The 25,986-nt window shown below is 42.9% G+C and overlaps 1 protein-coding gene across 1 annotated transcript; it reads left to right on the top strand.

Moving 5' to 3' along the window:
* ccdc80 (coiled-coil domain containing 80) lies at nt 1–25,089 on the top strand. Its single transcript, XM_081599056.1, has 10 exons — nt 1–1,380; nt 2,231–2,423; nt 2,912–3,357; nt 9,699–10,022; nt 11,954–12,110; nt 14,688–14,824; nt 16,837–16,988; nt 18,990–19,093; nt 21,874–21,957; nt 24,283–25,089. Exons 1-10 carry the CDS (start codon nt 685–687, stop codon nt 24,603–24,605), a joined length of 2,616 nt encoding a protein of 871 aa, XP_081455182.1. The 5' UTR covers nt 1–684; the 3' UTR covers nt 24,606–25,089.
* The last annotated feature ends 897 nt before the right edge of the window (nt 25,090–25,986 follow it).

Here is a 25,986-nt window from a genome sequence, read left to right as displayed (position 1 = left end):
AGTGTGTTTGCAGAGTGAAGTGGCAGCTGCGCGTCCTGGGCCAGCTCCTCCTGACTGCGCACTGCCAACAGTCCGGAGGCTGAGGTTTGTGTGGACAAAGCTCCACTGCTCCCAGCCGCCAGAGGAGGACCTTGAAAGAGAGCCGAGTTTTCCTGTGCAGTCCGTCTCTGTCTCTCTCTCTTTCTCTGCAAAGCCTCAAACTGAAATTATTCCTCTCCTTCATTCATCAGGAAGTTTCTCTCTCTCTGGAAACAGACGATGCCGGAGGATTAGGGAGAAGTTCGGCATTTAATCGACGTCGTCTAAAACTTCTCTCTCGGCGGATTGAGCAGCTTTCTTCTTTGGCTATGAATTCTTCGGCGACGCTTCTCCCGTTATCAGTGGGACCCCGCGTGTTTCTGGGATGAACTGGTGGATTTAAACTTTACGCACAGCCCGTTCGGCCTGTTTTCGTGCGGTTTGGTTTCCTCCCGCAGCGGAGGGCGCGCTCTGAAAGCGATCCCTCTGAACAACTGCGCGTCCTGTCCTCTTGTCTGTCTTCATCTGGAGTTAATAAGACACCAAATGCTGTGAGGAAACTACAGAACATCACCGAGGCTCCGCTGCTGGATCTTTTCCACCCCTTCTTGGTTTTTTTTGTTTTTTCCCCTTTTGGGTGGGTTTGTTTTACTTGAAGGATCCACAATGAGGGCGTTTGTTTGTGTCAGTTTGGCTCTGATTTATTTGATCACCTGGATCGAAGCCGACAAACAAACTCCTCTGAAGAGGATGCCACTCCGCCGACGCGTAAAGACCGGACGTGCCCAGCCGCGCGCAACCGACAAGGAGGGCTTCGTCGGGCGACTGCGCCCGGAATTTGGATCAGCGATCACTTCACAGAGTTCAACGGGTGGCGGAAATGTACAGTCAGATGAGGGGGCCCGAGTTCCCGTCAGGACAGGGGCGTCAAAGGACAGAAGAGCGGGAGGTGGGGGGTTGTGGCCACGGAGAGGGGGCGCCGGGCAGGTCGGCTTGCCGCAGCGGTCGGACATGCTGCAGGATGAGGGCACTCCGGGAGCGAGGGCCAGGATCTCCAGGGTGCCCAACAGTGCGGGGTCACCCAACCTGCTGGCCAGCTTCGCGGGGAAGAACCGGGTTCTGGTGATCTCAGCGCCCCACGAGTCCGACGGCTACTACCGGCTAATGATGTCTCTCCTGAAGACGGACGTCTACTGCGAGCTGGCCGAGAGGCACGTCCACCAGATCGTGATGTTCCATCAGGAGGGCGAGATGGGGGGCAAGGTGAGGAGGATCACCGCCGAGGGGAAGATCCTGCAGGAGCCGCTGGACACGGCGCTCATCCCCAGGCTGATGAGCTTCCTCAAACTGGAGAAGGGTAAGGTGTGAAAGATCGATGCAGCAAATGGAAGTGTTGACTTTACACGTGTGCAATACCTGGCGAAAGTATCGATATCCCTGGAACTTTATCATATTATTTTCACATTACAACCAACCACCGAGTTCAAATGCATGTTTTAGACGATGGCCATTGAAAAAAGGGAGGAGTAAACTTCCCCCAGAATTTCATATACATTTTTTTATGTGACTATTGTACAACATTTTCTAGAAAAGGCAAGGAAAGTTCTGAGCTCCAAAAGCCGAAGATGTGCGAGAAAAATAAATCCTCAGAAATTTGAGATAAATCTCAGAAAGTTTCCACAAAAACTTGGGACACTTAGTAAAAGTTATTCAAAAGTCGAACATTTTCGATTAATCTAAATATTTCGGAGGGTTTTTTTCTAGCAAATTCCGGCTTTTGAAAGTCAGAAATTTCCACGTTTTTTTTTTCTAGAAAATTTCTGAGATGGAGTTTTTTCTAGCTAATTTAAGACTTTTCTAGTTTAGAAGAGGGATTTTTTTGGTCAGAAATTTAGTTATTATTTTTCCATCTAAATATGTGTTTCCATTGCAGTTTGAAAAAACACCTAAAAAAAACACCTAACCAAAAAAACGTGATTTCTTTTTTTTTTTTTTAATTGGGGTGTTTCCCTTACTTTGCAAATTTATTTTCACATTTACAATTCATGCAATTTTCTGGTCAATGAGAATTAAACACATGTGTACTGCTTACTAAGTGGTTTCTGTGTTGTAGTCAGGAATATTCAGGGTGGTAAGAGTAAATGGGAAATATCAATGCGGGCCACACATTTCTTCTTTACTTCATTCCACTTTTGTTTGACCTCCAGGTAAGTTTGGAATGGTGCTACTGAAGAAAACCCTGCAGGTGGAGGAGAAGTACCCCTACCCGGTGAGACTGGAGGCCATGTATGAGGTCATTGACCAGTCGCCCATGAGGAAGGTGGAGAAGCTGCGTCAGAAGGGCTTTGTCCAGAAGTGTAAAGCAGCAGGTGTGGAGGGTCAGGTGGAAGATGTCACACAGACAGGCAAGTCCACACTTTTTTAGACTTCTTAGTCTTCAAGGTTAAGCTTTCACAAGCCAATCCAAAAGAATTATTGGGTGACCAGATGTGGGGGCTTCTTGCCTAAACATGACCATATCAACAGTCTGATTCACATTGGAGGAGCTTGCTCTTTTCACATTTCATACCATATTGTCATTTCATGGTAACATTTTAAAGAAAAAAACTCTATTTTTGTAAAAGGTCCATACCTGCTCTAAGGTGTAGAAACGAAGATCAGTGGAAAGAGCTTCATTTTGAGCTTCACCAACAACGTGTTGCAAAGTTTGTGAATATTTGTGTAAATTGATTATTTTTTTCTGTTTTAAATACATTTTCAAAACACTCAAAGACTTTTTTTTTTACATGATCATAATTGGGTAGATATTTTAATACAATATTTTGTATTAATATAATACTTGTAAGAATACTTTCCTAAAGTTAAAGGTTATCTCGGTTTGTCTGTCGAATAGCTCCTGCTCCTCCGGTACAGAGAAAACCAATGAAGAAGTTCCCTAGAAAGCCCACACAGGCCTCAACCACAGCTGCTACGACCACCACCACCACACGGCCGACGACAGCACCAACACCAACACCAACCACAACCAGACCCACAACCACCACCAAACCTACCACCACTACAACCAGGAGAACCACCACCACCACCACCACCACGAGAAGACCCACCACCACCCAGAGACCGACCCGAGCCCAGACTACAGCCGTGTTGCTCCCGCCTTCCAGAACAACAGCTGATCCTTACGATGACAACCACGGCGAGAGGTACCCGGCTAAAACCACCCCGACCGGAGACAACCGCACCGACAAGGACAGCAGAGACTCTCACGGCCACAAGCTGGTGCCTGTTTCACACAAACCCACCAAGACGAAGTCCGCCAAGAAGAACGAGGCGGAGAAGGTAAAGCTACAACAGTTAGCAACATAGCATAGCTAACCGTTGGTAACAGTTTAACGGTTCCACGTCCTTTCCCCGCTCTTCGGGTGAAAGCAGGAGTGAAAGTAAGGGGGTACGGCAGGGTACTGCGTACCCCTAAAAGATTTAGCGGGGGTACGGCAGGGTACTGCGTACCCCTAAAAGATTTAGCGGGGGTACGGCAGGGTACTGCGTACCCCTAAAAGATTTAGCGGGGGTACGCAGTACCCTCAAGAGAGGAGCGGCTCTCTGCTGTAAAAAGATCAATGGATTCACCGTGCAGCCTTGAGTTCACCCACTAATCAACCGTGACTGATTAGTTGTTCAAGAATAATCTAAAACACGACTTAATCAGTTAATAAATAGCTTTTTTTCCTCATTTCATATTGTTTCTGAACTGTTCGTGTTTTGCTAGAGCAGGGGGGCAACATGTCGATAGCGGAAGGTTTTGAGTCGATCTCGGCATTAGGTGACAAACTGAACGCAGCCAGGAGGCTCAGAGCAGCACTTCCTCTTCTGTCTCCTTATCAAAACGTTCGTAATTTTATTAAAGAACAACAAAACAAACATAACGTACTCAAAATAATTACCCAACAACAATAATAATCTCAGTGATTATTGTTTCAACAAGGTGTTCTGTGCGTTTCGGTTCCATTACCAAAATAACGAGCAGAGCAGGAGTTTAAAATGAACTAATCAACCACCGCTGTGTTCATGAGAGGCTTATTAATAATCGCAAAACAAATATCAAGCCTGCAAACCTAATATTGTAACGGACTGATTGTTATGTTTTTAACATAATCTCTGGTCGGCATGTGGAGCGCAGGAGGTTGCCATGGCAACGGGTGTGCTTAAGTGACAGAGAGAGACGGAGAGTAAAAAGGTGATTTAGAGTTGATCATCTGTTCAGGTTGTTTTACTTTTGCATTGGTGCATCACAGCCGCTGTAGTTTCTTAACGTTCAATAAACAACAAACTTGGACTAATTACCTCGTTCTTTGAGTATACGTCATTTACAACAAACATCAAACACAGTAAATATGTCTCATTAAGTATTTAACAAACAAATGGCTTCTACCGCGATAATTATGTGAAATTAAATTAATTGTCTGATATAAAAATAGTTTGGTGCTTTGAGCTCAGAGTCTGAGAGGCTTTTCCTTTATCAAACAATTGTGTTTTTTGCCTCTTATTTAATGGAAATATTGATGTTGATGAGATTTTCTCCAAAATAACCTTTTTCAACCTTTATAGCTCCACTGTTGAAAATGAGAAGCTAAAATTCACAAATGACATTGAAATAAAATCCAGTCCAACATCTGGTTTGAGGTGATTCCTCTGAATCCTGTTGGAGGAAAAATATCCCAACTTTAGAAGATGAGCTTTAACCTAACAGAACTCTGTGGTTCCTCCTGTCAGTGTGAGAGTCAGGATGAGGAGCTGCAGGATCTTCAGAACAAACAGGTCATGATGCTGGGCTACTGATTATCCTTCTGTCTGGACACAGGATCAATAGAACCAGTTTAAAAACTAAAATTAATGGTTATATGCCAGACATGGAAAACTGGGATGCACTTCATGCCATGATGTTCAGGATTTAGATCTCATGGCATCTCAAGGTGTCAACATTGCAGCCAGTGGGCTGAAGGAAATACAGCTTTATTTTGTAGCAATTCAAGAGCTACCAGCTTTTATCGCTTCGCAAAAAAATTCATCAGCACAGAATGATGAATTTTTTCCTATATATATATATATATATATATATATATATATATATATATATATATATAAATAAAAAAAATTCCCTTCTCACCCTCCGCGGGTGGTCTGTTTCATCCTCTGAGCTCGGGTCCTCTACCAGAGGCCTGGGAGCTTGAGGGTTCTGCGCAGTATCTTGGCTGTGCCTAGAACTGCACATTTCTGGACTGAGATGTCTGATGTTGTTCCTGGGATCTGTTTGAGCCACTGCTCCAGTTTGGGGGTGACTGCCCCGAGGGCCCCAATGACCACAGGCACCACTGTGGTCTTCACCTTCCAGGTCTTTTCCAGTTCCTCCCTGAGGCCCTGGTACTTCTCCAATTTCTCATGCTCCTTTTTCCTGATGTTGTAGTCACTTGGTATTGCTACATCCACCACAACGGCTTTCCTCTGTTCTTTATCCACCACCACAATGTCCGGTTGGTTCGCCATTACCATCTTGTCTGTCTGGATCTGGAAGTCCCACAGGATCTTAGCTCGGTCATTCTCCACCACTTTTGGGGGTGTTCCCCACTTTGATCTCGGGGCTTCCAGTCCATATTCTGCACAGATGTTCCTGTACACTATGCCCGCCACTTGGTTATGTCGTTCCATGTATGCTTTCCCTGCCAGCATCTTGCACCCTGCTATTATGTGCTGGACTGTCTCAGGGGCCTCCTTGCACAACCTACACCTTGGGTCTTCTCTGGTGTGGTAGATCTGAGCCTCTATTGCTCTGGTGTTTAGGGCCTGTTCCTGGGCGGCCAGGATGAGAGCCTCTGTGCTGTCCTTGAGTCCAGCTTTCTCCAGCCATTGGTAGGTTTTCCTGACATCAGCCACCTCAGTTATTTGTCGGTGGTACATCCCATGTAGGGGCTTGTCCTCCCATGATGGTACTTCCAGCACCTTGTCTTCTGTTCCCCATTGCCTGAGACATTCGCTGAGCACATCGTCCGTTGAGGCTTTGTCCTTGATGTATTTATGGATCTTGGATGTTTCATCCTGGACAGTGGCTCTCACACTCACTAGTCCTCTGCCTCCTTCCTTACGGCTCGTGTACAGTCTCAGGGTGCTGGATTTGGGGTGGAACCCTCCATGCATGGTTAGTAGCTTCCTAGTCTTAACATCCGTGGCCTTCATCTCTTCCATTGGCCAGCTAATTATTCCTGCAGGGTATCTGATTACTGGTAAGGCATAGCTGTTTATTGCACGGATCTTGTTCTTGCCATTGAGCTGGCTTCTCAGGACTTGCCTTATTCGTTGGAGGTATTTGGCTGTGGCTCCTTTCCTTGTGACCTCATCGAGGTTGCCATTTGCTTGTGGTATTCCCAGGTACTTGTAGCTGTGCTCTATGTCTGCTATTGTTCCTTCTGGGAGTGAGACCCCTTCTGTGTGGGCGACCTTCCCTCTCTTTGTAACCATCCGACCACACTTCTCTAGTCCGAATGACATCCCAATGTCAGTGCTGTAGATCCTGGTGGTGTGGATCAGTGAGTCGATGTCTCGCTCGCTCTTGGCGTACAGCTTGATGTCATCCATGTAGAGGAGGTGACTGATCGTGGCCCCATTCTTGAGTCGGTATCCGTAGCCAGTCTTGTTGATGATTTGGCTGAGAGGGTTCAGGCCTATGCAGAACAGCAGTGGGGACAGAGCATCTCCTTGGTATATGCCACATTTGATGGACACTTGTGCAAGTGGTTTGCAGTTGGCTTCAAGGGTGGTTTTCCACAGCCCCATCGAGTTTGCAATGAAGGCTCTTAGAGTCCTATTGATGTTGTACATCTCTAAGCATTCAATGATCCAAGTGTGTGGCATTGAGTCATAGGCTTTCTTGTAATCAATCCAAGCGGTACACAGGTTGGTGTGTCGGGTATTGCAGTCTCGGGCGACTGTGTGGTCTACAAGGAGTTGGTGTTTGGCTCCTCTGCTATTTATGCCTATGCTCTTCTGTGCCTTGCTCATGTATGTATCCATGTGCCCGCTTATCTTAGCCGCTATGATGCCTGACATGAGCTTCCATGTTGTAGAGAGACAGGTTATTGGCCGATAGTTGGATGGGACTGAACCCTTCGAGGGTTCCTTCTGTATCAGGATTGTGCGCCCTTCAGTTAACCATTCAGGGTGAGTCCCATTTTGTAGCAGCTGGTTCAGTTGAGCTGCCAGTCGCTCATGGAGGGCAGTGAGTTTATATAGTTTCGAGTGCTTCAGGTATGGGCATCTGGCTGTACTTCTTGGGTACTGATCTTTTCATTGCACCCCTTTGGAGCTCTGACAGTTGACTCACTTCCCTCCTTGTTATCTTGATCTTAGCCTCTAACCGTCTTTTCCATGGTGGGTATTGGGTCTCATGGTTGCTCTTATAACCAAGCATCTCAAGGATCACTGATGCTGAGTTGTATATCAGCTCATTGGTTTCTGTTATGGTGTTGGTAGGGATCGTTCTCAATGCCGAATTCACATCTTCAATGAGACTTTCTGATGGTACTTCACTCAGCCGTTGTAATTGGCGTCGGGGTTGTCTGGTGTCCATTCGGGCCATGATTCTCTCTCTCAGGTCAGTTGCTGCCTCGTTCAGCTCAGATGGTTGGTTCATTACTGGGGCTACATACCCAGTCTCTGGGCGGGGAGTTGTAGTTGACTCCCTTCTGACCTGGCATCCTGGCTCCTTCCCGTAGCACTTGTGTCGTACCTCGTCAATCTCAAGTTGTGACAGCAGTTGCCGTTTGCGGATGTTGGAACACTGAGCTACTAGTTGTTTGGCAGTTAGTGTTGACTGGGGATGTCGAGCTAACCATTCCTCCCACAGTCTTTGCATGTAGCCCCTCTGACTAGGATTACTTGAGTAGTAGCATTCCAACAGATCCATGTTTTCATCTCTCGCCCATTTCCGTCTTGTTCCAGTAGCCCACTTTTCATCAGGGTGCTCTGGTCCCCCAGCACCTGACGCAGACCTTGTTTGACCGGGCGACGTCTGAGCCGGCATGTCATGCTTATTTGTGTCTCTCATGGTATGAGGTAGGCTATATAGCTCCAAGGGTCTTGCCTAAGGACCCACACTGACAGCTCAATGTCACCGTTGTAACTTTTTGCCCCAGCCCCCAGCCTGGCCTCGAACCCGGGTCTCCCGGGTGGAAGACTGGTGACTTACCTATTGAGCTATACAGTGTATATATATATATATATATATATATATATATATATATATATATATATATATATATATATATATATATATATATATATATATATATATATATATATATATATATATATATATATATATATATATATATATATATATAATATATATATATTTTTTTTTTTTTTTTGTCATAGTACCCCCAAGAATTTAAAACTACTTTCACCCCTGGTCTCACCTGTTGTCCGTGTTCTTCGTCGGGTCCTTGTCTAAAGCTGTATATTGTCTAGCGTCTGTGTTCGTCTACTCTCTATGCTCTCCAGTGGAACTGCTAAGTCCTGGTTTGCGTTGGCTCTCATTTCTTGTCCTGTAAGTCAGTTGCTACCGGCATTTAGCTGTGCGCTTGTCTCTGCTGTGCTGCCTGTCCTGGACTGTCTGAGCCACTATCTTCAAATAAATCACCATCATCTTCATCTTACCTGGGTCTCAGCGTTCTCTCCTCACCACCAACCACACCATTCCTGACAATATTATTCATATATAATAATATATAAATAATGTATATTATTTCACTTCCAAAATTAATTTTATAACCACGAGTAGCCATGCGATTAAGTTCTTGTGTTGAGTCAGTAAGTGACGGCTGAAGAAGTGGCCTCTAGCAAAAACGGACGTTAGCATCCACTGACCATGGGATGGGCATGACGGCCATTTGGAGTCTGAGCTGTTATATCTGAGCTGTTCTTTCATCCTGAGTGGAAAAGTGATACAACACACAAGTGCATGGATTTATTGCAGTATGCGATTGTTTTAATTGGTTGTGGGTTTTTTCTAACTAGGCATATATACAAAAAGACTCTCTTTCTTGATTCAAAGACGCCATTTTGTGTTTTATGGGAAGAATTTGAGCCCAAAGAGCCAAAAATGGCTCTTTCCATGGAACAAGGCAGTCTGCTGCAAATTTATATGCCGCTTTTCAGCAACCAATTGAGCATAATATTACAACCATCTGCTTACTAGTGAGTTGGTGCAGCTTATACTAGCAAAACAACTCTGACCTGTTGATGTATAACCTCCACTAAACCCCTGAAGGTGGTTTTGGAGCAGATCCTTTAAGTATTGTAAGTTGTATTCAACTTGTTTGACCAGAGTGTCCCACAGATGCCTGATTGGATTACGATTTGTCAACTGATCTTAATTTCCTCAGCTGCTTCCACTGGGTCACCTACTGACCGTAGGCAACCTCTTAAAGTGACCGAGGACATATTCAGACCGTTAAGCTAATGTGAATAAATAGAATGTGTTCAGATCTAATTGATCCGCTACCTTGGCTACTGTCACTATCCATGGTTTGCTCAAGTTCTGGGCAGGCTTTTGATTTTTCCAACCTCAAACTGTGTAAGTTATCTTTATGGCTATCGTCATGGTAACAGCATGATTCCGCCTACAGGTGCCACCTAAAGACTACGAGGACAACTATGAACCCAGCCAGCCGATTCCGAGTGGCCCAGAGGAGACGGAATCTGTCCCGGATGCCAGTCCGACCAAAAAAGTCAAAAGTAAGCACGATAAGAAGAAGAGAAAGAATGGCATCAAGAAACCTGACAGGAGAGGAGAGAAACCCCGGAAAGAGGAGAAGAGGAAAAGTGTAAGGAAGCCGACAAAGTACCCAGAAAGGCAGGACTACCCAAAACCCACAAAGAAGCCAACGCCCCCTCCCAAGGGCGCCCTGGCCTCCTTCCTGGACTACTTTGAGAACAGGAGGCGGCTGCTGGTGAGAGCATGACACAACATTTACAGTCCAGTAATAGTACATTACCTCCCCTCCAGGCCCTAATGACAGGGGAACATATTGCACATAGATATTACTCTATGTCCATCAACATATTGGTACCTTGCATGTATCTTTTCCCAACTTCTTTGGGGCTTCTCTGTTTGGTTTATCGAGTCGTTTATCACAGTTAACACCCACTGCTGTTGTCCTGTTTGCCAAGAGAAAACAAAATAAGCTTAAATTCACTTCCAAAATTAATTTTATAACCACGAGTAGCCATGTGATAAAGTACCTGTGTTGAGTCAGTAAGTGACGGCTGAAGAAGTGGCCTCTAGCAGAAACAGACACTGACCATGGATGGGCATGACGGCCATTTGGAGTCTGAGTTGTTATATCTGAGCTGTCCTTTCATCCTGAGTGGAAAAATGATATAACACACAAGCTCATGGGTGTATTGCAATATGCGATTGTTTAATTATACAAAGGGACAACATGGCTGGAAAATACACAGTACTGTCCTTTTAAGTGTGCTGATCTGGTAAAATAAGCATTTACTGCAAGTTTTAACATTAGACAAAAGTAACAACAGATGTATAGTAAGATTGCAAAACGCAACACATCAGCCTCCGTTTAAAGAAATTCAATAAAGAGTTGGGAAACATCCTTAGCAGTTCTTTTCTCAAAACACTTCAAGATGGGACGTAGAAGCCTCTTTGTCATCTTTTTGTATTTTATGAAAGCGCCAGAGTGATGAGCGGAGCGGAGCGGTATGAGAGCAAGTCAGGTTGAGAAAGTGACTTAGAGGTGATGTATGATTTGTGTTATAATAATTTAAGATTGACGATTTATTTGGGTTGGGCAACAACAAGATTACTGTTTGTTGATATTATAGTTAAAAATGATGCTGGAGTCAGTGTTTCACTGTAAAATAAAGTGCTTTAACTGCAGAAAAAAACAAACAAACAAACAAACAATGTTTTTCCCAAAAATGAACAAATGTAAAATGCACTGTTTTCTCCAGCAATTCACATCAATCAATCAATCAATCAATCAATCAATCAATCAATCAATCAATCAATCAATCAATCAATCAATCAATCAATCAATCAATCAATCAATCAATCAAGTATATCTGTTTAGCACATTTCAGCAGCAAGGCAGTTCAAAGTGCTTTACATCATGAAAACATAAGAACATCATAAGCACAACATACTGCCAACAACTGTAAAAACCGTTAAGGAGGATTAATGTTTTCAGTCAGACCTGAGGAGACGTTGTTGCAGTAATCAGTGCGACTAAACATAAACAAATGGATGAGTTTCTCTAGCTCTTGCTCGGACATCAGTCCTTTAATCCTAGAAATGTTTTTCAGGTGACAGAAGGCTGACTTTGTGACTGCCTTTATATTTCTCTGAAGGTTCAGTTCTGTGTCCATCACCACACCCGGATTTCAGACCTGGTCACTATTTTCTGCCGACTTCAGTTTTGTTTTTAAATCATTTTATAGTTCACAGATTTTACCTGCCACAATTTTACTGTTTTCCACTGTTGAATATGCAAATATTTGTTTTTACAGTGTATTTACGTTTTACTGAATGAGGGGAAGCAGGAAACACCTCTGGGCGCCATGGGGTTTAGATTATCCACTCCTTTGTACTTCTGAAGTTCTAAAGCTTCACAATTGCTCCAAAGTTTGTCCATAAATTCTCCTCCTGCAGCCCGGGCTGCACAGCAGAGTGTTAGCAGACTTCATGTCTCCGTTTGGTAGCCGGTACGGATTCCTTATCGCAGTGCTGCTCTCAGCAGGGTGGGAAAACGTTCTCCCACTTCATGCAGGTTAATGTAAACATCTCCTCTGCAGCACAGGCTGCATGTGTGTTTTATGGCACTTATTTGTTACCCTAACCTAATCCCTTCCTCCCTCCCTCCAGCTGATCACCTCCCCCAGTGAGGAGAACAGAATGTATGTCCAGCAGAGGGACGAGTACCTGGAGTCGGTGTGTGAGATGGCCATCAGGAAAGTTTCCATCATCACCATCTTTGGCTCCCTGACCAACTCCACCATGAAGATCGACCACTATCAGATAGGTGAGCTCCTCTAAATGGGATCCTGGTTGTAATTAGAGTTTGGAGCAAATTTAACAGCAAGTCACACAGCTTCTATGTTACTTCATGAACTTTAACTAACAGTGTGAGACTTTGGTGGACGGGTTTCTGAAGTTCCGGTATTGCCTTGATGTAACTGCGTCGAGTCCAGAAGTTAGAAGTGAGCCGAGCCAGGCATCAGTGATCCAATCACACCCAAACAGCAGGTGTCTGGTGCTGTGGTGCGAACCAGCCAGCTTTCCCAGAAATCCTTACAGCGGCGTGACTCTAACCGTCCTATAAACTATCAAAACTTTGTTTTGAGGTGGAAAACCGATGAAGGCTGGTTTGGAGGGATGTGCTGTGTCACTGGAGCTTGGGAAACCCCAGACGTCCCAAACCCTCGGAGTTGGTCGCTCTGCGTTTGTTTCACGAGGAGCGAAGCCGCTTTACGAGTCTGTCTCTCCTCGTGTCGGCGAGGTTTTCATCCAGATGGAATGCGCTCGCGTCATCCTCCGCCCCCACCACTGATTCAGCTTAGCCGCACTTCCCTCCTTCCTCTTCCAGCCCGGAGTCTCCCCGCGTTGTTTTGGAACAGCCGTGTTCTCAAGACTTACATCTATTCACGCGGCTATTTTTGGAAAGGAAAAAAAAAAAATCACCTTTTAATGTTGTTTTTAAAACGTCAGGATAAAAACCAGACACAAGTCTTGGTGATCTAATATCTCCTGAGGCCTCATGTTTCTAGTTTTCAGTACAAACATCGTAATACACTTGAAATAAGATGAAACTAACTCAAATAATTTTTCAACAAGATATAGGAGCTAGTTTTAAGCCAATAATTTCTTATTAATTCTTAAAAAGTACTTGTTCCACGGGCAGATTAACTCACTCATGACAAGGCATCGTTCCCAGGTTATGTGTAAAATAATCTGCCAGTTGAACTGTAACTTTTTATTGACTTAGAACGAGCTCCTTTAGCTGCTTTCCCATTACAAATGTGCACAAACCTTTGTCAATATTCCACTAATGTAAAAAAAAGCAAATTTTTATGTTTCCATTAAATAAGAAACCCCATTAAAATCAAGCATGTATATGTCTGTTCATTCAATAAGCCATGAAAAAACATGTTGTGCCGTCATCCTCCTACCACTTCCTGCTGTCCTCTTCATGTTTTCCGCCAGTAGTAACTTGTGATTGTTGATCATGTGACTGGTGTGATGCGAAAAAAGTGTTTCTACTACAGTTATACAAACTACACAAATTTTGATGCGGCTGAAAAACCACTTCAAAACAAAACACAATGATTGATTGAAACACAAAAACGTTTTATTGAATAACTTGAGGTATTTTTCATTGGCATGTCTCCATTAAGCTAATTTATTTTCGTAATTCCATTTTGCTTAAGTGTATGACCAGTGGAACAAAGCCAGTTGGCTAACATTATCTGCATCCAACAGCATTACTCAACTTATATTTTGTTTGTTTGGAAAACCTGCATATTTTTCACATGTTAAGTCATGAAAAGCATCCCACTTCATCATGATCTTCCAAATACTTCCTGTCGTCTTCCTGGATGTTGTGGATCACGTGACTCATATGATGCGAAAAAAGTGTTTCCATTGCAGTTTTAAGTAAACCAATTTGGATGTGGATAAAACAAACCACCTCAACCTAATGCCAAAACCTTTTTATCAAAAAAACAAGAGTTCTTCTTGATGTTTTCATTGTGAGTTTATTTTCTAAATGTCACATTACGCCGTTATGAAATAATTGGAAATGCAGCTCATTTCTTGCTGAAAAATTGTCTCATGTAGTGTTTTGGACACACACAGCCTGGTCTTTAGGTGTGTGTCCTCTGGACTTTGGTCCACAGAGTCTGGACTCCTGTTGGGATTGCTCACTAAGAACAGAGAGCGGCTCAGCCACTCATCAAAACACGCCGTTCTGTGGTCTGCGACTCATGTGCACATCTGGGACGGGACGGCTGATTAGAGGCCTTTACTTTACTTCGCCGGCCCGCAGCATGCCAGATGCAGTCCTCTTCATCTAATCCAGACAGATCCCACAGAATGAAAGCCGCTCTCTGTGGAGTAAGCGTGTGATTTACGCCGCGGCCTCCCATCTGGCCTCTCCAGGCGGATACATCCTTTACTGCAACTTTGTTTCAAAGTCAGCAGTGGGAAATGTACTGTTTTTGGGATGTGTTGAAATGCCAAGTTATTTTACATCTTTTGACTGTAATCTGAAAAGTATTGACACCACTTTTGCATTTTCAGTTTGTCACGAACTTTGATTATGTTTAATTGGGATTTCATGTGGTGGATCAACACAAAGTGGAACGATGAGTTTCCAAAACTCCTCCACTTTGAAAAATACTGGACCAGATGGGTACAAAGGAATGCCACACCTTCCAGACTTGTCTTTGAAGATCATTTTGATTCGTGTGCATCTTTTACCTTCAAATTCATATTTTTGCCCAAATGTATGTTGCTGCGTCCCGTTAAATTCCAATAAAATTCAGTGAAGTGTCTCTAAGAAACCCCGGAAGCTCACAGAATCTGTCATCCCGCTCTTCAGAGAACGACAAACCCATGAAGGGTCTTCGTCAGGAGGACCTGGTCAACCAGGAGCTGATCACAGAGCTGAGGAAGGAGTTTGGGATGACGTACGATGAGTTCTACATGGTCCTCACCGACACCGACATGAGAGTCAAGGTGAGAACCCGCTCTGCTAGGAACCCGCTAGCAGCAGGTTGTTTCCACAGTGACATCATGGAGGATGTTTTCTGTTTAATTCAGTGAATTACTACTGGATGACTTGGGGAGATCAGAACATGAATATTCAGGATAAAACCATCACAAAATATTATAAATCCTGTTAATTTTACATCATAACCTACGTAAACTTTACATACATTAAAGGTTTCGCAAAAAAACCCTGTTTCCTATATTCATGTTTTCTTTAGCATAGATACTCCAACATGACATGATGGGAAACAACCTGGGAGCAGATTGACACAATCCAATTCTATTATGAATTTAGTTTTTTTTTTTCTTAAATGGACATTTGTACTTTGGGGCATCTGTGAATTTTGATCTGATGAATGAATGAATGAGCTTCTTGACAGGAAAGGACTGGAATGATTAAATCGTACAACTTCTCTCGCAATGTTATGACATTATGGTCTTAGTATTATGAGCTTATTTTTGCATTATTTCTACTTTTTATGAGTTTTGTCATTAGAGTTTAATTTCATATTATTATGACTTTGGTGTTACAATTTTTTTGCATTATTACAACTTTACTCTCGCGTTATTTCAACTTACTGTCAACGTTTTTCTCACAATATTAGGACTTTTTCCCCTTAACTTGGCCCTAATACTCCATAGTCTTTCATGTAAAATCATTATTAAATACACCAATCAGCTTCTACTCGCCTCAAATCTGGAACAAACTTCCAGAAAACTGCCAAACAGCTGAAACACCGAGTTCCCTTGAATCAAGGCTGAAGCCCCAGCTGGTCCGATTTGCTTTTGAACCATAATAAATGCAACATTGACCAACATATTTGATGTGTGTTGATTATTTTAACGATGGCTCTTGAGAAAATGTAATGTCTTGTTGGCTTTCACAGCTGTTGACTATCTGATGTTTTTTAAATTGTTGTTATGATGTGCAGCACTCTGATCGGCTGCGCTGAATAAAAACGTGCTAAGCAAATAAACTTGACTGAATGATCGACACATTTAAGTTTGAAGTTGTAACTTGGAAAAGTTACAACTTGGTGAACGCTCTTAGTCCGCATGTTCGCCTCTCATCTGCCATCGGCTTCCATTTCCCTGCTTTTTTCTTTGAAGGTGACCTGGCCTCACACTGCCGGCACAGTAGCTCCACTCACACACTGTTTTAATTCACACAGCATGACATTTGCTCAGCAGCTGTGTGTGTGTGTGCCAGAGTAAACCAGCTGGCTGTTTTTGGACAGACCCATCAAAGAGGCCAGTGTTCGCATCCTCTGCTGACAGAGGCAGAGACAGGGCTGCCTGTGAGCGTACACGGCCGTGGGCGTGCGAGGGAGACAGAGCGAGGCGGAGAGAGAGACAGAAAAAAGGTGCGAAGGAGAGCGGGCCGCGCCGCCAGTTCAGCACATCCGCGGAGGCGCGAGAGTCGCTCGCATTTTTCTACACACGTGTTGTTGTTCACCAAATCTCCGGTGTTTTCGCTGCTTCCCAGAAGTTACTGGGCTGTTTGGAAGTTACTGGGATGATGTAATGTTTGGAAGGTGGCAAAGCTCAGAGGCGCAAAAAGTGGGTATGCAGGGTATGCAACGCATAGGGGCGCAGCACCAGAGGGGGCGCCAAAACCCCGTCTGAAGGGGGCGGCGCGCCGATGATGTTTTGCCGTACACTGTTGCGCGCTTTACGCTCCTTCACCTCGCGCGCACATACCGAGGTAAATGTAGCGAGTTTTACCCTTCACGTATCTTCGCCTCGGGGGGGGGGCTGAGTGCTGCTGAGTGAGCGTTCGCTCCTTCACCCTGACGTTCCTTCCCTCGGTCGGGGGGGGGGGGGCGCCGATCTATGTTTTCGCATCCACCTGAATAATGTGTAGTTGCGCCACTGGCAAAGCTCACTGCAAACCGCCTTAGAAAACATGTTTTATTTCATTCATTTGACTTCTAACGTTCTCATTTTTGTGTATGTCTTCTGTTTGTTTTTTTAAGCAGCAGTCCTATGAGGTCCCCATCGCCATGAAGGCGGTGTTCGACTACATTGACACCTTCTCCTCCCGGATCCGGGACATGGAGCAGCAGAAGAGAGACGGAGTCGTCTGTAAGAAAGAGGACAAACCCCGGTCTCTGGAAAACTTCCTGTCCAGGTGGGATTCAACAACGCGCAGAGCGCACCGCATAACCGTTTTACAGGTTTCATCTGTTTTTGAGTCGTCTTAGACGGAAAACAAAAAAGATGTTTTGAAATAACATCTCATAACCAAGTCTGTCCTGACCAACATGCCACAGCGTGAAAAAGTAATTACCTCCTAAATGTAAAAGGGCAGTATTTTGTAATATCTGCTTTTTTGAGCTTTACATCATGCTGGTTGTTGTTAATTAGCAAACACCTGGTGGAGCATCTGCTGAGCTCATTATAGCAGCTACTTCTCAGTGCAACTCTGGTAAAAACGTTGTTAAAGGGTTAATAGAGGAGCCATGTTGTGATGACTTCCTGAAGGCGGAGTTTCAGAAAGAGCAGGAGGTTCTTAAAGAGACAGAGGCCTAATTTTATGCCGTTAAATTATAAAGTCATATTTGAGATATATAGTCTTTTTATAACAACAGAAGGTAACATTTACTTGATTGTGCTATAAAATGTGACTATATGCCTCAAAAACAAATAATAACAATCTGTTTGATATAAAACTAGTTTGATGACCTGATATAAGTTTGGCAAATTTATTTCTGGCTCTGTTTGTTGTTAATTCTCTGATGCACGGCTAAGAATCAGAAGAGAACTTGGAAAGTTTTTCCTTTTGTGAATTTACCAACTAGAAAGAACATGTATTGTGATGATTATATTTAAAAGATTTGATGGAGGAAATGTTTAAATAAACAGCCAAAGTCCAAGAATGTCAGCTGCCTGGGTGTAAAATCTGGACAGGAAATCAAAACAGGGGTAGAACAGTCATGTGTCTTACCTCTGGTCAGAGGGTGATGCCTGAAAATTTTAGACAACTCTCAAGTGACCATGTAGAGATTGAAGCCAGGTGATGCACAGATATCTCTAAGGGTGACGGTTCATCTATCGAAGTCTGTGGGGGTAAATTCAGTTGTTCAATTCAGGTGTGTTGGAGCAGCATCTAAAACCAGAAGAATGGAAAATCTTGTGGACAAAGTTTGGAGGCCCATATTTTAGACACTTCTATGGTAAACTAAACTTAAACAGAGCTATTAACGTGAACTGATCTGTTTCCCTGACATCACGAAAGATCACATTTTTCTTGATATCACTCCAAGTATTGGAAAAGAAAATGAAGAGACGCCACAGCCAAGAGGGAAGAGACACGTCAAGCTAATACTGACTTAGATGGATGCATAAGCTCTTGTTTGACACAGAAAACATTCTGTTTCTATGATACACACGCTCACACACACACACGCACACACACACACACACACACACAATCACATCTAGATCTAGATAAAGAATAAAAAATGTCTTGACCCACTCCAAACCGTGCGTTGAGCTGAGGTCAAAGGGCAGTAGTAGGAGTTCATGCTATTCTTATGAAAGCAATAATTTGACTATGATTTATTTATTAATAGCTAATAGTTTTTATCCAAAGTTATGTGGGAGAACGGAAGAAGAGATTTCAACCAATAATAAAAACTTTATTTATGACTGTTGCTGCATCAACAGTTTATCATCCTGACGCACAGATAAGACGCAAAGACGGTTGGTCTAAGAAGTTGAATGTGAGCTCCTGTTTTTTCTCTGAGCCACAAGCGGGGCCAGATTTTATGGGTGCTTTGGTCAGAACATGGCAGACAGCAGCTGCCTGTCTGTACGCGTCCTGCAGCCATTAAAAGTAGCACAAACCCCTGCAGTTTGTCGAGGCTAAATCAATGCTGTCACATATTTTCGCGAGACGTCTGAAGCAGAAAGGCCGTCTTTTGTTCCCATGGCAACCGTGGAGAATCTTGGTTTCCCGACTGCTGTGAAGTGGCAGGTTCTCAACCATAATTTGGGGTTGTCGCCCTTCTGGAAGTAATTGTATGGGAATATGCAGAGTACATGCATAAACTGCTTGTCTTGGCACCGAGCTTTCACTGCTGCACCAAAGTGCCACTTAGATTCAGGCGGAAATTTCCCTTGATTGCAGGTTCAGATGGAGGCGTCGGCTGTTCATCATCTCCGCCCCCAGCGACGAGGAGTGGTCCTATCAGCAGCAGCTGTACGCCCTGAGCAGCCAGGCGTGCAATCTGGGTGAGTCGTCCGAAAGCAACCTGTCGCGTCAGCAAGCAGTGTCTGACCAGTTCGCTCAGCGCTCTGAGGTCAGCTCACAAGTTTATGGTTAAAACAGGAAGAGGAAAAAAACAATCAGAGCCTCTAAATAGGGGCCATGAAGTTTGTTCAAAGGGAAAAAATAAATTGAAGCTGGGGGGGAAAAAACCGTGAATCTGAAAAGTAGTTTTGAATTTTTTTTTTTAAACATTCAAATCTGTATTTTCAGTTACATTTTTTTCTGTTTCAGAACACTTTTATTCAGTTTCAAAACTTTCAAAACTTTTCAATTTCAAGATTATCTTTCAATTTCAAATCTTTTTTTTTTTTCAGTTTTAATTTCTTCTTTCTTTCGAACAAACTTTATGGCCCTAATTTAGCTCCATAGGTCTACTTACACAACCGTGTCAGAAGTCAGGAAAAATGTGCACGACATTACGAGTGTTTGTCAGGCAGTGCATTTCTCTCCTGACTTTAATAAGTGTGGAACTATAATAAAAAAGATAATTTTGTTTCCTAGCTATGAACCAATGAACGGCAGTTAATCAACACCAACAAAAAGAGATTTTTATTTAGCTTTCTGCCACGTTTGCTAGCTGTTAGCGTTTCCTGCTCCTATGTACGATCTGTGCTTTCACAGGAAGAGAAAGTTCAAAGCCGAGATTAAATTCAAACTGGAAACAAAGATTTATCTTTTATTTTCTTCCATGAATACACTCACATTTACAGATATAATCACAACAGTTGGTATGCTTCAATCTGTCTTTTCTTTACTGCATTCCTTAGTAGCACGCAACAATAAGTTGTTAAAAATGCTAAAATTTATGGACACGTCTTAAGTTTTGCAAGCTCATTTATCTACTTAAATGAAAAGGATGAGGTTATTTATTAAATCCAAATGGTGAAATTTAATCAAAAAGGCTTTTTTGCTTCCTGGTATGATTTACCTCATCCAGCGATGTGTGTGGTCACACTCTGCCAAAGACTTATGGACTCTTATAAATGTACGAATAAATTCCTCATGTGAGAAAAATGAATGACACAAACTTTTTCTGTTTGTTGTAAATCTCAGATATGAAGCCCATATTTCTGGTGGATGTGTGCGTGTGTGTTAACGTATTCGCTTGCACAAGGATCCCAGATGATGAAATTGGCACTGAGCTGTTCTCTTCTTTTCTCTAATGCTTACAAGTCTTTTTTTTTCTCCCTTCCTCTGGCAGGACGCCCGTTGCTCAACCTTTCCACTGCAGTTTAAAAGTTATTACTGCCGTTTATGTCAAAACTTTGCGAACGTGAACAATTTTGACGGGTCTGACAGAAATATGGCCGATGAATGTAAACCGGACAGACCCTTGGACAGCTCCGCTTGTCTGTAAAAACAGATATCCAGGGTTTCACACCCTGGTCGCTTCAACTCTTATGAAAATTTAAGAGTTGTGTCATTAACCCTCAACTTTCTCTTTTTCTTTTTATTATTTCTATGATACATAAGTGAAGTCAGAACATCGATTATTTTATTACTTTTAGTACTGATTATTTTTAGTCCAAACAGAACTCCTGTACAACTTGAAGGATTTATTGTGGGGGAAATTTCTATAGTTATATTTGGAACCAAGGGTCAGTTGGACTAAAACAGTTTTTTATTGAGGCAAAGAGTCTGAAAGGGTCCGTTAACGTCACCACTGTAGGAGCCATTCTATACTGCTAGATTTATTTTGGTACTTAGATATAATTTGATTAAGCATAAAGGTAAAAAGGCCTGAAAAAATCCTGAATCTTCTGTGAAATGCAGTTTATTTGTGTGGAGTTTTCTTAAGTGTTTCATGTCGATTTTGGTTCTGATCTCAGTAACCTTGTAACCAGCTTTCAGACCCAACGTGACGCTTACTTTAGTTATTGATTAATCTATCAAATATTTGGACAAATAGTTGATTAATCAGAGATGGAGAAAAATCGGCACATTCTCAGTGTAGGTCCTTTAAGTTTTTTAGACAATATTTGAAATGCAATAAAAGGTGATTCCAATTGGCGCATTTTTACGGTCAACAGAAACCACTGAGGGGTGTGAGTGGCTGTTTGGGCGGTAAACGTTGCAGACTCTTGGTCTGAGCTGTCCGTCAAGATTTCAAGAACAATTCCATGTTTACCTACAGTAGATACTCACTGCTGTAATGCAATAACGTCTAAATGAAAAACCCAGAATTATCTGCTTCAAGGTTGTCTTAAAAGTTCAGAGCATTTCTTCTAGGCTTTGCTGGTCACCCAAAAGAATGAAACAGTGACGGCGTGTTGTTGCTTCATGGCAATATCACTGAAAAACATGATGTGTGATTAAAGAAAAACCCCACATGGTGCGTTATCAGCAGCTTCCTGCTCAGCCACATCAGGACTTTTTCCTTCCTCGTGTGTTGATCTTGGCCATGTTGGAACCCGGAGCGGTTCTCTTCCCCCTTCCCACCTCCAGACTACCTCCACCTCTCCTGGGAGGTTTCATCCCGCTGTGGAGCGTTGGCGCTCACCAAGTGAAGCCAGCGTTCTCTCGCGGCTCTCCCACTTTAGAGGAAACAATTTGTTGGCAGGATTTTCCAGACCACCTCCGAGTTCTCCTCCCTTCGCGTACAGAACGGCCGTTTCGGGGTTCGTTCCAGGAGCTATCGGTTTGCATCAGCAGGAAGGCGGATGAACACGACGCAGCTGGATGCAGCTTCTCCCTCCCTCCTTATGTTGCGTTTATTGGTGCTGTGTTTACTGCGATGTTTCAGGTCTGAGGCACATCGCCGTCCTGAAGCTGGTCGGTACGGAGCTGCCGGACATGGGTGGAGTCCTGGAACTTTATCCCATCAATGGTAAGAGCTTTATTGTTTAGTATGACATTTTCATAACAGCATGGTCGTCACATGCTTTTTGTTGGAGAATATGACAAAGTACAATCATCATCCACAGAAATTAATAAAGATACAAGAAAATTCACATTATTTGACAGAAACTCACTCGGTTGCAAATCATTTTGCAGAAATAAAAGTAGATTTCTGTAATAATTTTTAATAAATGCTTCAATGGGCCGTTGAAACAGCAGATTTAGGCTTTTCCAAGCTTATAGATTTAATTGTTCTTAAATTGATCTTCAAATGCTTAAATGGACTTGAACCCAAACCATTAAACAACTGCATACAGAAGCTGCAGGGCTACAGCAGATCTGCCAGAGTGGCTTTAAATGGCAGACGGAAGAGTCCTTTTTTTGTCCATCCACTTTTGCTCAAAGTTTTCTCTGTGTGAGAGGATCCACAACTTGGAGCTCAGTTTGGATGGAGCTTCATCTCTTTGCTAGCTGGTCTCACATTCATCTCTACAACACCGAAGTTCTAAAAGAGTTTATGGGAAGGAATAGTTGACGACAGTCTAATTGAAGCTCCCACCACATTAAGGACGACATTGGATCTGACTGCCATTCCCAGATTTTTTTTTTTCTTTGAGAGAGAGAGAGAGAGAGAGAGAGAGAGAGAGAGAGAGAGAGAGAGAGAGAGAGAGAGAGAGAGAGAGAGAGAGAGAGAGAATGGGTAAAATGTAGCACAAAAGTACATTGAGAGAGCAGTAATTCTAGAAAAGTGCAGTGTGTTTTATGTACAGGAGCTCTCAGTTGATTCATTAGAAACTTCAGATTTAAGGCAACACAACTGGAAAAGGTTTTCAAGTTAAATATGAGACTCTCTGTTTTACAGTAGGAAAATGATAACAATACCAAACACAGAACCAGATTCTGCCACAGAATGTTTTTGACTTAAATTGATAATTAGTGAAAGTACCTGGGCGTGGGGCCTGTAGTGTCTGATAAACTGAATCCAGATGGTCTGGAGGAGAAACCGGCCCTGACCGGGCCACACTTGATCCACACTTGATCCACACCATTCCTCTCAGTTAGCACACACTGGATGAGTCACACACACTGATGTGCTCCAACACAGAACAGATGAGTGGAACAAAACTCAGAGGGTACAAAGTGCTGCTAATGCTTTTAAACCTTTTGAGAACATGTGTCAAACTCACGGCCCGGGGGCCAAAGAAGGCCGTTCAAAGCTTTTTATGTGGCCCTCTAGGCTCCAGAGGGCCACATAAATAGCAGAGAATTTGAGATGGCAGGTGTCTGCTTAAATATTACTGCATCAATCAAACCAAAGCAGTTTTTGTCAATAAAGAGCCAAATTATGTTAGTCAGTCTCTCCTGTTTTTTGCGATTCCATGATCACGCAAATTGACGCAAAATCAACAAACCGACTCACTTTTTCGCACTAATGCGTACTTGTGAGTTTATTATACATTTTCCAAGATGGTGAAAAACCCTGGGTTTAGATGATGCTAACTCCCACCTGCGGGTGGCAGTATGTCTTGCTTCTACTAAACTGCTTCCTCAGCTTTAATTGATTCCAGGTTATAGTCCATGATTGATGATGATGAAAAAGTCACATGTACTGTGAGACACCTCACTCGCCTTTCCGGTGGCGCTAATTGAGTAGCAATTTACTACAATAGTACACTAAACTTTACACTCTTCATCCCAAAACACATGCAACATACGTAGTACAATGTGTCGTAAGCAGCATCCCTTGCTGGCGGTGCCAATTGAGTAGTAACCTTGGTTTTCCATTTTCAGAGGCACCGTTGGTTTGGAAAACTCGTTTCAGTCAGACTGCACCAGGGAGGCTGTGGCTACTATCCAGTAGCTTGCCACCATCAGTGTGTGAATGTAGTGTGAAGCTCTTTGCGGTCCTCTGGCCTTGATAAAGTGAAATGCAATTTTAGAGAGACCATTTTCTTTAAATACTAAAGTCAGAATTTTGCCTGCTGGAGTCCTGGATAAGTTGAAGGTCCAGCAAATGTCAAAGGAGTCTGTAAAATCTCAAAGGGAAACGCCTGATGCCCGCAGTCATAGCCACCCTAAAGAATGAGCCGTGTGGTGATTTTATGTTATGTTTCATTTCATACCTTATGTTATTGTCTACTTAGCGTTGGGAGTGCAGGGGTTTGTGGAAAAGAATTTCTCCTTGGGGAGAATGAAGTCTAGAAGTCTAAAAAGTCTAAGTCTAAAGATAATAATGTCTTTGGACTCTGCTCTGTTGAAAGAAACCCTCCTCTAGATATCGTCAAATTCTTCTTTGGGTGTTTCCTCTGCCCAGGCAGCGCCACAGTGGAGCGTGAAGGGCTCTCCGCCACCCTGGTGAAGGACATGAGGAACTACTTCCAAATCAGCCCGGAGTACTTCTCCATGCTGCTTGTGGGGAAAGACGGCAACGTGAAGTCCTGGTACCCCTCGCCCATGTGGTCCATGGCTATCATCTACGACCTGGTGGACTCCATGCAGCTTCGCAGGCAGGAGATGGCCATCCAGCAGTCGCTCGGCATGCGCTGCCCGGAGGACGAGTACGGCGGATACGGCTACCATCAACACGGCTATGAACACGGTTACCAGGAAGGCTATCACCAGGGTTACGGATATTAAGCCCATTAACGACAGTCTTGTTAACTGGTTCTCTGATATCCTGTCATGAAGTTTTATAGCCATCCTCCACACTGTAGTCAGGGATGTAGTCTTTTGAAATATTTTGTAGCACTTAAAGGAAACTCCTGAGCTCCCTTCATGTACTCACTTCAATCATGTACAGCAGGTCGTGGGCTTTTATTCAGTCACAGGTTGGAGGTTGTTTTTGTATTTGTCACTTTCCAGCATCAAGCGTGTATAACCACCTACCACCTTTACTTGCTTTGTCGAATTTACATTTTCAGGACAAATCTTTTTTTTTTTTTTTTGTAGATAATGAGCTTGAATATGTATTTATTGGAAATCTGTGGCATCTAAAGTGCAATTACCTTTGACCTTTGTTCAAATCTGTTACATTATTTTCCTTCTGTAAAGTCTGCGTTGCTCTACAATGTTCCTATTTATATTATGCCAGCAAATATGATGAATAAAAATGTTTTTACTACTGGTGCAGTAAACTGAATGACTTTTAGAAAACATGTTTTCACTCACACACAAGGATTATCTGGTATTCACCATTACTGTGTGTGCGTTCACCACATAATTGCACAAATTGGAATTAAGAAAATAAATTTAATGTAAACATGTCGAGAGGTGTGAATCAACCTCAAGACAAAACCAGACGACCTTGTTGAGGAAGCTGCATGAAGCTGGAAAGAGAGCTTCATTATCCACCGGCAGTGAAATTAATTTTGTACCTAATCCTAAGCATCAAAGAGGAAGCCATCTAACCAAAAAAACATTAAAAAAAAAACAGATTTAAGAAAAGCCTCAATCTTGTGTCCTGACGAAACTAAAATGAAAAATTGTTTGGCCATAATGACCAGAGGCAGCCAACCCAACTGCAAAGTAGAGGGCAGGAAAAGGGTTTGTGGATGTTTTGGAAGCAGGAAGCCACCATGTTTAGCTGAGTCATTTACTGCCTGGTTGACAGCAACTTAGTTTAAAAGTTGGTTTTATAATGTAAAAGTAGCATCCTAACTGATTTATATTGCTTCAGTAATATGAATATTGAGGAGAGAGGGTTACATTTATATACCAGAAAAACAACTGAACTCTTTATACATCAAAAGAGCAATTGAAGGACATGACATTTTATCATTTAGTGACTAATTTTAGCTCACAATTTATAAAGTGATGAATCGTAGTCATGAATTACTGAAGCTTTTCTGGGCGAGCTGTGTAGCAATGTCTTAAGTAGTACCTCCCCCTACTGGCTTGATTTGGTAAGGCGCAAAAGGGAAAATCTGAAAGCTGTGAGCCAATTAAAATGCTTAAAATAATTTATCTAGTTATGAACCCGGGTTGAAAAGATTGTTTGTTTTTCAAACATAAAACTGTT

Source organism: Poecilia reticulata, chromosome 2 (assembly GCF_904066995.2).
Source record: "Poecilia reticulata chromosome 2, P_reticulata-male-v2, whole genome shotgun sequence".
NCBI lineage: Eukaryota > Metazoa > Chordata > Actinopteri > Cyprinodontiformes > Poeciliidae > Poecilia > Poecilia reticulata.
This window is presented reverse-complemented; position numbering and strand designations above follow the sequence as displayed.